This window comes from Grus americana, chromosome 1 (assembly GCF_028858705.1).
Source record: "Grus americana isolate bGruAme1 chromosome 1, bGruAme1.mat, whole genome shotgun sequence".
In the NCBI taxonomy this organism is placed as follows: domain Eukaryota; kingdom Metazoa; phylum Chordata; class Aves; order Gruiformes; family Gruidae; genus Grus; species Grus americana.
In genome coordinates, this window is record NC_072852.1 from 56,117,080 (window position 1) to 56,129,683 (window position 12,604).

The 12,604-nt window shown below is 52.5% G+C and overlaps 1 protein-coding gene across 1 annotated transcript; it reads right to left on the reverse strand.

Annotated features, from left to right (window-relative positions):
* Nucleotides 1-727: 727 nt before the first annotated feature.
* Nucleotides 728-10,183, reverse strand: SERHL2 (serine hydrolase like 2). Its single transcript, XM_054810475.1, is given in 13 exon segments — nucleotides 728-1,525; nucleotides 1,840-1,933; nucleotides 3,474-3,550; nucleotides 4,334-4,368; nucleotides 4,712-4,791; nucleotides 5,065-5,174; nucleotides 5,958-6,032; nucleotides 6,235-6,254; nucleotides 7,009-7,050; nucleotides 8,158-8,271; nucleotides 8,341-8,575; nucleotides 9,993-10,069; nucleotides 10,072-10,183. Coding segments are annotated over 13 exon segments (1,188 nt in total). The 3' UTR covers nucleotides 728-1,408.
* Between the last annotated feature and the right edge of the window lie 2,421 nt (nucleotides 10,184-12,604).

Consider the following 12,604-nt stretch of genomic DNA (forward strand, 5'->3'; position numbering starts at 1 on the left):
GTGGTGATTAAAGTCATGGCTTGTGTGCCAGTGTTCCTTTCCATGTGTTATCTAGGGGTGAGTAAGAAGAGAAGTGACCTTGGGAAAAGCCCACCTGGGAAGTTCCCAGACCTGTTGTCACAGGCAATGATCAGTGGTGTAGTACAGAGCCCTACCGCTTCCCTCAGTGTTTTTCTCTCAGCCAGGTGTTGAGGTGCCCCGTCTTCTAGCTCTGTGTGGACCTCTACAGCCATGCCTAGCCTGGGCTGTGGGAACTTGCCATCACTGTCACTAGAACAATGTTTTTGTACTGCCTACATAACATTTGTGCTGCCTTGGACTTAATGATTGTCCACCCCAGCACACTCTGATCAGAAAGGGGCTGTAACCCACCCATCCCCAGGCTTTTACATTTATTTTACTGCTTGCAGCCTCGATACGGGTGTCACTGTGAACGTAAGGTGGAAATGCCAGTAAATTCCAGAGCTGGGTTAAAACTGATTTACCCTCCCCTAGAAAACCCACTGCAAATGCAGCTTCCGTTGCATAGGGAGAGCACCAGGCCTGCTTACTTCAGTTGGCTTTTTGTATCAATTTAACTAGGAGGCAGATGGATCCTTAATACACTGTTATCTAAAGCAGACTGCATGTAGAAATCACTGCCTCCTAAGATTGGCATTTTAGCTGCCTGCGTGAGCATCCCAAAAGAAAGGAGGTTCACTCTCCTGTACAGTCAAGAAGACAAGAGTTAACAGCAGATCAATCTTTATTTAGATGGACAGCAATAATCTGCCAACTTTTCCATTATTAATAGTTCTCCCAGCTGCTTCATCTAGGGGATTAGTGACTCATTCCCTAGGAGTTCATTAAAATGGCCTTCTGTGCCTAGGTGAGCTCTTATTTAAGCCGATTTAAAAAGCAGCAGCTCTCACAGTAGAACAGAGACACTGAGGCCCTCTGAGCTCAGGCACTTGTGGAAGCAAGCAGAGGAGGACAACACTTCCCTGGTTTTTCAGTAGGTCTAATCCTGGGAGAGGCTGGTCACCCCACCCTCAGGGAGGAGGTATGATGAGCCACCCATCTCTTGCAACATCACAGCTGGTGCTGCTGTTCCCACAGAGGATGCCCCTGCCTGCATTCATGCTCCATTCCAGGGTGCAAGTTAGGAGCAAGCAAGGGGAAGGCTGCTCTGGGCAGCCATCACTGTACTCGCAGGATTCCTCTTCCCTTTGACAACCGAGATGATACTCTGCACAGCTCTCCTCCAGGGAACCACCGGCAGACCTGCTTCCACTCTGCACTGAGCTAACCTTAGGGAAGGGTATCATGAAACTGGTGTTGGATGTCAAGTAGGAATGGTGACAATTCCTCCAGAGCCTGTTGCTTAGCTCCCTGTTCTCCTGGACTGCTGCAGCAGTGATGCTTCTTCCTAGAGCCTGGCTCTGGTGTTCTGTGCTGTCAGGAAGTTGCTGATGATCCCAGACACCACCTCGGGCTCATTCAGGTGCACAAAATGACTCCCAGGCACCTCTACTAGCTGGATATGCTGGAGGGAGAGGACACAAGAAAACACAGACCAGGGAAGTATTCCCTCAGGCAAGCTGTGCTTGCTGTGTGGCACTTGGGGGAGGCAGGACAGGGATGGGAGGATGAGGGAAGAGCTCAGTCCAGAGGGCGGTATTGACTTGGGACTTTGGCAGCAGGGGCAAAGTTGACTCCCACCCCCCCCCAAGCCCCAGGGTGCTGTTGAGGACAAATCACCTTGTGGGATGGTGTCCACCAAGGTGAGCTGCTCCCTAGCTGCTGCTCCCAGCTTGGTGATGCATCAAATAAAGATGCAAGGATGGAGTTTGCTCTCACCTCTTTGAGAGTAGACTCGAATGCCTCCCGCAGGGCTTTCACAAAGTGATTTCTGCTGTCTAGCTTGTGTGGTACCAAGAGTCCATCTTGTGCTCTGAAATGCAACAGCAAGGCTCAGTACAGCATGTAGTATGCCTCCGTTTGTCTGCATTTTTCCCATCTCCTTGGAGGGCAAGATGTGCAGGGCTCTGGCTACCTTGGCCAGTGTGGCGCTCTAGGAAATGAGAGAGTGCTAGAAGTTGAGAAATGCTGTCCTAGGAAGAAGCAGTGTCTCCAAGATGGTGGGGCGACAGACCCAACTGCTCTTTCCAAGCTGCTTGTGACCAGCAGGGTTGCAGGGTCATACATGGTAGTCAGAGGAGCACTGCACAGCTTGGCTAAGCAGATATTGTCTATCAAACTGTCTTATTTAAACTTTGGGTGACTGCCTAGTAGTATCAGAGTGGAGACTAGTTAAATATTATTCTCCCCCGCCCTGCCCCAGGCTGGCTCCTTAACTGGTCTGAGTGCATTGTTCCCTGCCCCCATCCTGTCTTCTGCTCTTAACTTTTTCCTTCCAGGCAGTTTCTACATCTCCCCTCTGTGCCTTTCTCCACTCTGTGCTGCAGTTTTAAAGGGAGGTACCAGGGCAGTCCTCCTGGAGAAGCCAGCATTAGACCTCCTGCAGAGCTAAGATCATGCTGTCTTCTACCATGCTGCAGGTGATGGGACAAGGTGACATCCCGGGCTCAAAGGCATGTACTCTGTAAGGCCTACAGGACTTGGCCTCACCATGATGTTGCATTTCTGGACAAGCAGGAAAATCCTTAAGCTCTTAGGATTTCAACAGACCAGGGAAGCCAAAACTGCACCTCATTTCTCAACTTCTAGCACTCTCTCATTTCCTAGAGCACCACACTGGCCAAGGTATCCAGAGCCCTGCACATCTTGCCCTCCAAGGAGATGGGAAAAATGCAGAGGAGGACTAACAGAACTACCTATCCACCCAGACAGCTTAACACCTTGTGGAGCTCTGTGCAAGCCACTGCCTACCCCCCCCCCCCCCGCAACCTCTCCCTGCCCCCGGGATTGTAGGGGAGAGCTTGCAGGAGCTGGGTCAGCAGGTCAGGGGCTCCAGGACCAGATGGAGGAGGTGGAGTCCACTGTGGTTTCACGTGTTTGCTCAGGCGAGAGGTTTCAGGGTCTGGAGAAGGGGGCAGGCTGGGTTGCTGTGACTGGGGGAAGAGTCAGGCCAGGAGGAAAGCAAGTAGGAGTGGTGCTGTGGAGGGTCACGTGTTTGCCAGGATAGCCCCTCGCCGTAGGGCCGAGGGACAGAAAGTCATGGGGAGGACAGGGCAAGTCAAGCATTTCCGCAGTCAGCCTTGCACCAGGGAGGCCCAGCCTGAAAACGCAGCGCCAAGCTGGGAGGAGGATGTGCCAGCTGCTCTCTGCCTGCTCCAGGAACCTGCCCGGCCCAGGGCTGTGGTGGGGAACTGGGAAAAGTTTCTAACATGTGAAGCTCTACTGTTGTGCCAACTGGCCCGAAGGTCTGAGTGGCCACTGCAGATGAGGGGGTAGCGGAGGACTCCTTTCTAACCTTCATCCCCTCCACCCAGGGCCACAGCGAGGGTTGGTTTGGCTTGAGCCTCACTCACATAATGATGAGAACATGGTCCTTAATCTTCTGCAGAAGCTTCACGCACTGCTCCACTGTGAAGGACTCTCGACTCTGCTGCAGGTGCAAAGATAGAGTGGCAAAGGTCAAGGACAGCAGCTGGGGCAGAGAGTGTCCCTGACCCCCACCATGCTACTGGCTCTGAAGGCAGAAGTGGCTGCGGCCCCGAAGCTGCTGTGCTGGGACATGACAGGCGGCCAGGCTGCGCACAAGAGTAGCTGGCTCTGTAAAGGCTCCTCCTGTCCAGCTGTGCTTCAGGGCTGCCAACAACGCTGCCTGCTGGGATGTAGCACATATGGGAATGATCTCATAGCAGAGAAAAGCTTTAAAAATCCTTTTACTAAAAAGGAGACAGTACACTACTCTGGCTTTCATAGCCTGGCAGTAGCACAGGTGGAGGAGGCCCTACTTGCTCAAAAGTGGCACAAAGCTATCAAAATATCAAACATAAGGACTTTGTTCCACTCTCTCTCCCCTTCTTATACAGGTGACCTGACAAAGAAGCTGACCTAGAGCATCCATCCATCTGCTGCCTGAAGAGTTATAATGGCAGGAAAATGTGGGCAGGAGGCCCTGGGGCAGAGGAACTGCTAAAAAAAAAAATAAATCTGTAACATCTGTAACATTTTCCAGTGACTCTGTAAGCTGAGTCAGTTAATGATCAAGTGCAGGCTCTTTCAACAGCAGCATTTAAAAGAGATGGGAATTAGGGAAGCAGAAAGTAAACAGTTGGGTGGAGGCAGGGCCTGGGCTCACTAAGCAGGCCTCCACTATCTCTGAGTTTTCTGTCAGCTCAGGGCTCAGAAGCAGCAGGGGCCACATCAGTAGAGCAATGCTCACCGTACGCACTCTCATGTCTCTGTTATACACCAGCCCTGGAATGAAAAAACAAGAGAAGATTTTGATGTCTCACAGGAGTTGCTCTCCTCCTCAGCTTTGGGGTCTGCCCATTTGAGACAAGAGGAATAGGATTAATTCAGATTTTTCCCTTTTTTTTAATTTCCTTTCTTTAGCTGTTCTAGGATTTGGGCACCAACCCCAGTTGCTAGGAATGGAGAGCTCTGCCTCCAGACCTAATTGATCCCATTCAGGCTGTGTACATTTGTAGCTAGGGCATCCTGTACCCTGTGGAAGACAATGGGTGTTGGCACCGCTCCCTTCCCACACCCAGTGCTGGCCCAGCACTGTGGTGAGCTCTGTCTCCAAGCAGCCCCTTACCAGCGGGTGTCTCAGTTGCTCCTCGCTGCAGTAGGATTGCCCCACCCTCTGCTGTCAGATGTCTGTTTGCTTCTAAAAGCCTGGGGGAGACATGGCAGAGAGATTGTTCTGCTGGAAAAGGGAGGAAGCGAAGCGAAAATGGCATGACAAGGTGACAGCAAGCTCTTGGGCTGTTTCAGAAAAGAGCAAGAAGCAGCAGCAGATTCTGGCAGCAGAAGCAAAAGGTCTCGCTGAGATTCCAGAGGACTTGAAAGGGGAAGTGCAGGGACAGTTTCCCCCTTCTGGTTCAAGCAGAAGTAACTCTGTCCAAGGTGAGGGCAGACAGCAAGTGAAGAGGGTAGATGGGAACCCACCTCTGCAATGCTGCTTCAGGGCTCCGTGCTTTGGGAGTTTGCTGCTTTGCCTCTAGACTCAGTAATCTGTCAATCACCATCCGTTTTGATTTCAGCCATGCCTCAGTGTCCTGAAACAAAGAGAGGTAGGGAACAGGAGTAACCCTTCTCTTCTGAATTGTTTTACCCCTTATCAGAGGGTAGAAGAGGGCATTTCATCCTTCAGCATCCCTCAGAACTGGTACCAGTTACGGACACCGTATTTAAAATGCCCATTTCCAGGCAAAACGGAACAGCAATACTTAAAAGGCAAGGTAGGAACAGAAAGCTAAGCACTGCTGTAAAGAACCTATTAACTTTTTACCCCTGCACTCTTTTCTACCCCTTCCTACCTCGCTTTTGAGTTGAGGACAACTGTCCAAAAGAACAACGGAAACCTGGTATCTTTTGTCTCTCTGACCCTGGCTTCTGTTCCAACCAAAGCCCCAGCATCTGGTAGTGATGATGGCAGGTCGGCAATGTAGCTTTATGTCCTCCCAGAAACGGAAAAAGGAATCCACCAATCTTGCACCCAGGTCACCCAACAAGCTGGTGGCAAAAAGACAACCTCGGCTGGCAGTTGCTTGGACAGAGGTTCCAGTTCCCTTTGTACGAGGGTATGGTGCAGACAAGTAAATTTCTGTGCTAAGGGACCACAGGATGTGGAGCACTAGCAAGTGTCCCCCAAAGGCCACCCTAAGCAGGGGCCTCAGACCATGCAACAAGGAACAGATCTGTGCCTGCCAAAAGGAAGAGCACTGAGACTTGTGTGACCTGCCAGGAAATGGTCTGAACAAATGAGCAAAATAAAATTAAAAAAAAAAAATCTATTTTTTTATTTAAAAAAGGTAGGGGAAGGACACATGAAATCTAACCTCTGGAGCCAGCAGAAAGCCAAGATTTTCCAGCAGGATCAGCTTATCCACCATCTCAGGATAAAGGAAGCAGAACTGAGGAGAGATGAAACAATATCAGAGAAAGAGAAAAGCTGAGCGCTGAGTGGTATCTTCGTCCTGCTACACTGGAGAGGAGGGGAGGGCCTCTCCTCCCCTCAGATCCAAGTCCCACACAGTCTGTCCCTTCATTCCTCTTCCATTTGTTGTTCCAGCTGCAGAAATCACAAACCCCATGAAGAAAGAATGCTTTACTCACCATTCCTGCCACAGACCCACCTGCAAAGGAAAGAAGGGTGCTCAGTTGTGCACAGGACACCCCCCTGGTAACAGGAATTCCCCTTCCCCGCAGCAGGAGCTGCCTCAGAAGCAGAAATGCATGTTGTACCAAGGCACAAAGCCCCAGCTACAGAGTAAAGCTCTTTCAGCAGGCAGGATGCAGGCTCTCCCAGCAGGGCAGAGCTATTGGCCAGCTGGACTTCCCATCCTGCACCATCTCCCTCTCAAGCAGCAAAGGCCAAGGAGGATTTCCTAGTTAAAATGCTATGGTGTGCAGGTCCTGTGAGCTGTGGCCAGAGCAGCCCTGGGGAGCAAAACCCAAATCATGGCAAAACCTAATCACGTCCCAAGAGCAAAGGGATAGAGCCTGGAGTCTGGTTCCCCTTGGCAAGCTCCATGACCCACCAACAAGGGCCCTGCTGTCCCCAGGCTTTGTGGCCTTGTGGGGACCAGGCAGGAAGGCCTGCTGCAAATTCCCCTGCTGTAGACCACCCCTCTTTGCCCCCCCCCCCCCCCCCGTTCCCTCCTAGGGTTGGGGGAAAGGCCCACAACAAGTTACCACAGTTTGTACTAGAGGGTCTTGAAAGCAGAGGCATTTTTCAACAAGGACACAGATTTTTTTAATCACTCAAGCAAGAACCTGGTACTTGATACAATGTAATACATATTCCAACCCAGCTCCTAGCAGCATGTCTTTAATTATCTACTCCTACTTCCACGAATCTCACAGCTTACAAGGACAAGAGCCACTTACCCATACTGTGACCCATCAGGGTGAACCGTCTCCACTGCAAAGCTAAGTGGCAACAGACAAAAACAGTGCTGCATTAGAAACCAGAGCAGCAGCATCTCGCTGCTTCTCCACCAACATGGGCCCCTTCTCCTGGGAGGGCTTTTGCACTGCTTAATTTGCTTCCTAATCCAGAAACGAGGTGGCTAAGTAGGCCAGTTTTAAAGAAAAAGAGCATCCACCACCTCATTTCCTTGGTAGTTAAGTCACACAGCTCTCAAGCCCTCTCTGTATGGCGAACTACAGCAAATTCTCATTCATTGCCAGACACAAGACTGGCAAGAAGCAAAGGAGCCCAGCTGGGCAGCATCTGCTCGAAGAAAGAGACCTTGACAGAGCGTCCTGCTGCAGGGCATTCTGCAAGAGCTGTGAGGACAGAGAGCCAGGTCCGCTGCCTTGAGGAAAGAAAGTATGCTTATTCCAAGTGAAAGCTCTCTGCACATTTAGCACATCAGGCTCTTCAGTCCATTTTTAGGGCACTCCAAGACGTTTATGGGAAAATACTGCTTCATCAGGGCTGCCCATCTGAAATATACCTCACCGAAAGACGTGTTTTACCCTCTGGCATGTCAAAGAACTTCTAGAGGGTCTTTGTATACTGAATGAGGGATGCAAAACTGCACATGCCACAGCCTCCCCCGAGATCAGCATACAGATGGCGAGTTAGATCAAGAGTTATTAGAGAAGCCCAAAACACCTTGGCTTTCAGATTTCTTTGTGTGATACTAAAGCAAGCAGCAAGCTGCCATCAGGGAGAACCAGAAGAGTAAATCCTCAACTTACACCTAACACTGGTTAGAGGTCACTGGCTGCTTACAAAAAGTCAGTCTGGCAAAACTATTTCTTCACATGCACCACTTCGCCCCTACTGCTTTTTAGTATAGAAACACTTGCTTCCCAGGGATTAGTGTTTCTTCCTCTCACAAAATAGTGAGAAAGAGGGATGCTTATTCAGTCTGAGGTCACAAAGCACCAGCTAACGTCAGGCTGGGAAGAAGCAGAGGGAACTGACCCCTCTCCTGGCAAGAAATGCTGCCTGCTTGTTCCAAGGAGCAGGAACAACATAGCACCCCCTGCACAAAGATCCCCTCAAGGGTCCCTTTACCTACCCACCTGCTGCCACCCGGCGCACGTCGCTTACGTAATCCAGAAAATGGTAGGGGGAGCCTGCAGGTCGGTGGGATGACAAGCCATGGCCAGAAAAATCCATTGCCACATAATAGCAATCTGAAAGGGAGAGACTATCAGATGTGCAGTCCTGCAACAAGAAGAACCGTCTTGATGAGCCAGACCTACCTCTGGGGAGCAATGGAATGAGCTTGTCAAAGGTGTTGGCGTTGTCCAGCCAGCCATGCAAGCACAGCACCGGGTGTCCTTCCGAGGGTCCCCAGGCTTTGGCTGCCACGTGGCCCCAGGGCACAGGGAACTTCAACTCTGAGAACATGCCTAAAATAGAGTGCTCACAAGTGATATCCCTGGAGAGGCACGTGCTCGGAGCAGGTCCCAGGGATCCTGTTAATGGCCCAGAGCTCTGAAAAGAGTAATATAGGTCTTTAGTAACTCGCTAGCCTCCTGTGGTCTTAATTAGCAGCTTGCTGATTTATAGCTCCCCATTCAGCATCCCAAGCTGCTGTCCCTGCCTGCCTGTTTGGGGAATCCTCCTCCCAGCACATACTAGCAATGCTCCTTGGAAGAAACAAGCTTTCCCTACACAGGGGAAGAAAGCCTCCTCTCTGTGGCTCCGCAGCAGCTGCAATCCAACCAGAAGGCACAGGAGATCTGGCAAGAGGGAACCACGCAGAATTCCCCCAGCTAGCTGCAGTCAGCCAGGCACCTGTCCTGGACCAAAAAGACAATTTTGGGAATAAGGATGCTGCCTCCAGTATTAGACTGTTACCACCTTCCCCTCTTTTACCTTGGTGCTTCTCCTCTTTCACACCACCAGTCGGCACCTCAGAGAGAGCAGCTGGCTACATGCCACACAGCAGGTCACTGGAGCCACCTTCCCGTGCACCCCTCAGCACCAGGGACCCTGCATGGCACACAGGTCCACAACCTGCCAAGCACCTGCTCAACCTCAAACTGCCAATCTGCCTGGCAATCACTGAGCTACATCTGACCCTTACTCCTGAGTGAAACCTCCAATACTACCCAGCCTCTAGGGATCTTCCAGGGGTGGTTTTAATATCTCCCTGTTACCCCCAAGCCCTTCTGACCGAAGAGGCACCTCATGGGCTGCCTGACCTCCCCAGCCCCAAGTCTCTCATGCTATATCCCCTTCCCAGTGACTTGTCTCAGGTCTGTGCTCCCTTAAATACTATGCTGACACCCCACAATTACATCACTCTACAGCAAGTCCCTCCTGAGCCCACATGTACCTCTGTAAGGGGCAGGCTGAGAGCTGCTGTCAGGGCCCTGAGAGCACTTACAGGCCCTAATGGTCCCAGTTAGCCATCCCTGGGCCTTCCCTACATCTTTCCCTCCTGCCCATGAGCCTATTTAAGCTCAGCCCAGGACCAGGCCCCCAGTGCTGCAGGAGTGCTGGTCTCCAGCAGCGATGGCCTGGCCCCAGGGACGTGGCCCTGCCTGCTGATCATGGGGCTGTGTTGGATGCCGGCTGCATTTGCGGGGCCTCATCCTGAGCACCGCAGGCTGACTTCCTGGTGTGACCGCGGACCTGCCCCTTCCCCACGGAACTGCCTGATGACCTGGGATCCTGGCAGAGCCTGATTGCCCTCCCTAGGCCCAGCGGGGCTCCAGGACAGGGGCCTCCCTAGGCGGGCAGGAAGGGCCACTACACACGGGGCTTTGCCTCAGGGCGCCCTGGGGCTGAAGGGCTGCCCGGGAACCGACCACCCTCCGGCACCGAAAGCGGCCCCCGGAGCACCGCGGCTGCTGGCAGCCGCCGCGCTCCCCGCGCCGCCCGCCGCGCCCCGACCCCCTCCTACCGCTCTCTCTGCCCGGTACGGTGGAGCAAGGCCGTGGCAGGAGGACGCGGCGCGGCGGCGGGGCGGGCCGGTACGGCTGCACCGCCCTCCTCCCCGCCTCCCCGGGGAGCTCCGGGCCTCAGCCTCCTGCAGCTCCACCGGCCCGGGGCCGCCACGGCCCGAGAGAGGCGGCGGGGTGGGGGTGCCGCCATCTTTGTACTCCCTCATCACCTCATGGCTCCGGGGGTCCGGCGGGGAAATGGGGTGGGGGTACAACAGCGCGGCCTTCTCTGCCTGGGGAGCATTTCCCCATTCCCTACCCTTGGCCCTACAGTGAGGGGCCATCCTGGCAAACACACGACCCTCCACAGCACCACTCCTACTTGCTTTCCTCTTGGCCTGGCTCTTCCGCCAGTCACAGCAACCCAGCCTGCTCCCTTTCTCCAGGCCCCAAAACCTCTTGCCTGAGCAAACACGTGAAACCACCACGGCAGCCTTCACTTCCTCCAGCTGGTCTTAGAGCCCCTGGCCTGCTGACCCAGCTCCTGCAAGCTCTCCCTGGCAGCCTGGGGCAGGGAGGAGCAGCAGGGAGCTAGCGGGTGCTTTCTGCTGAGCCCATGTTTGGCTGGGGCTCAGTAAGAGTAACAAGGAGTTAATGATGTGCATGGGGTCTGAAGCTGCAATCAAGCTACTGGGCATGATAGGGACCTGTGAGGAGTTGCAGTCATGGCTGCATCCTTGACTACCTCTAGAAGACACATTACTGACAATGGAAACTGCCTGTGCTGCAGCGACACAGCGTGAGATGTTTTAACTGTGACCCAGGAGCATCGCAGCAACATCAGACAGGCTCAGTGCTTGACACCAGTGCTGAACTTCTGTCTCTCTCTGATGGAGAAACTTCTGAACTCTTAATGCTTGCTGGAATCGTGTTGCTCCAGGGGTGAGAGTCACTCTCCCGTACTGTGACCCATCGCAGTGAACTGACTCTACTGCAGGGCCGAGCTGTGGTAGATAAACAGCAGACAGCACTGTCTTAGCTGCTCCGCTCCTCTTCTGCAAAAATGGACCCCTCTAGGCCAGAGATGTTGCTAGACAGTTTTCCTCATTAGTTGCTCAGAAGGGGGGTGGCTGCATAGACCAGACTTGGAAAAGTCAATACCCAAGTATGGCTGGGAATACTGCTTGCCGGTGCCTCATATTCCCTCCAGCTTAACGCAGACCACAACCATTCCCCTTCAGTCAAGGACTCGGCAGTCAAATGAAGCAAAGTCAAACCGTGCTGTGATCAGTGGGATGCCTCGCCGGAACAGTTGGAGAGAGAAGAATGAATGTCTGTTCTTAGGGAGTCATTTTTCTATCGGTAATTGAAAACTCTCTGCTCAGTTCAGCGCATCAGTCTCCTAGATTACACAATACATTTTCAGAACAGCCTGCAAAGCTTGAAAGAAACCAGCATAGAAGCTTACAGCCCTGTTTCTCCTGCCTAGCTCAAACTCATCCTGGCAAAATAGGCTCTGCACCACAGCAGCTGAAAGGTAGCCTTGAGGACCCATCACTGAGAAGAAAGGAGAGCTATGCAGCTCACAATCTCCCCTCCAGGTGAGCCATTAGAAAGGAAATCAGAACATGAATTCTTATAGGTTTGGAAAATCCAATGCATTGCTTTTTCTTAGGCTTCCATGGAGGAGGAACAGGAAAGCAGACCAGAAGCACTGGGGACTCATGCAGAGGGAGAGAGGCCACAGTACCATCTACAGCTTCTTACCTACAACTGTCAGAGGTAGGTGTCTGATCATAAAAGGTGAAAAGCAAGAGATGGTTTGGCAGAACAGATTCGTAAAATGCACTCAATCAATCGCTGCTGCTGCTGCTATTAAGGAGGCCAGGGCCTTCCTGTGAATTGCTGGTATTTTTTCACAACAAGCCACCAGAAAGGAATGTCATTGTTAGGTTGTGGCTGCTACGCTTGTGGTTCTTCTGTCTATGGCATGGCTCTTGAGGAAGGGGGCCCTGTGTCAGGAGCAGGAGTGACAAGTACCCCTTGTACAAACCTTTGTGGTTGGTGGGACAATGGGCCACGGCCAGGAAATTCCATTGCCACTTAACTGCAATCTGAAAAGGAGAGAGCATCAGGCATGCAGACCTGAAGCATGACACACAGCCCATCCTTGTGAGCCAGACACATTTCTGGAGAGCAGTGGAATGATCCCATTCAAGGGGGTTGCATTGTCCAGCCAGCCCTGCAAGCACAGCACAGAGTATCTATGACCCCTTCATGGTCCCCAGGCCTTGGCTGCCACGTGTTCCCGGGTCATGGAGAACTTCACCTCTGAGAACTTGTACCCACTAGCAACATCCTCTGAGTGCTACATGCTGAGAGCTGGTCTCAGGGAGCTTGTTAACAGCCTAGAGCTCTGGACAGAGCTTGTAAGTAGGTGGTAGTTACCAAAGTTGTTTACCTGGCAGCCCTGACCTCTAATACCAGTGTTCAGGCACAAGCCTTGTTTGGGATAACCCTGGGATCCTGCTGTGAATGCTTGCCCTGGTGGTATGTGCATCACCACTCACAGGTCTTGGACCCTCTTTCCCACTGCCTTGCGCCCTCTCCCCTACTCCATCAGTCAGTAGGA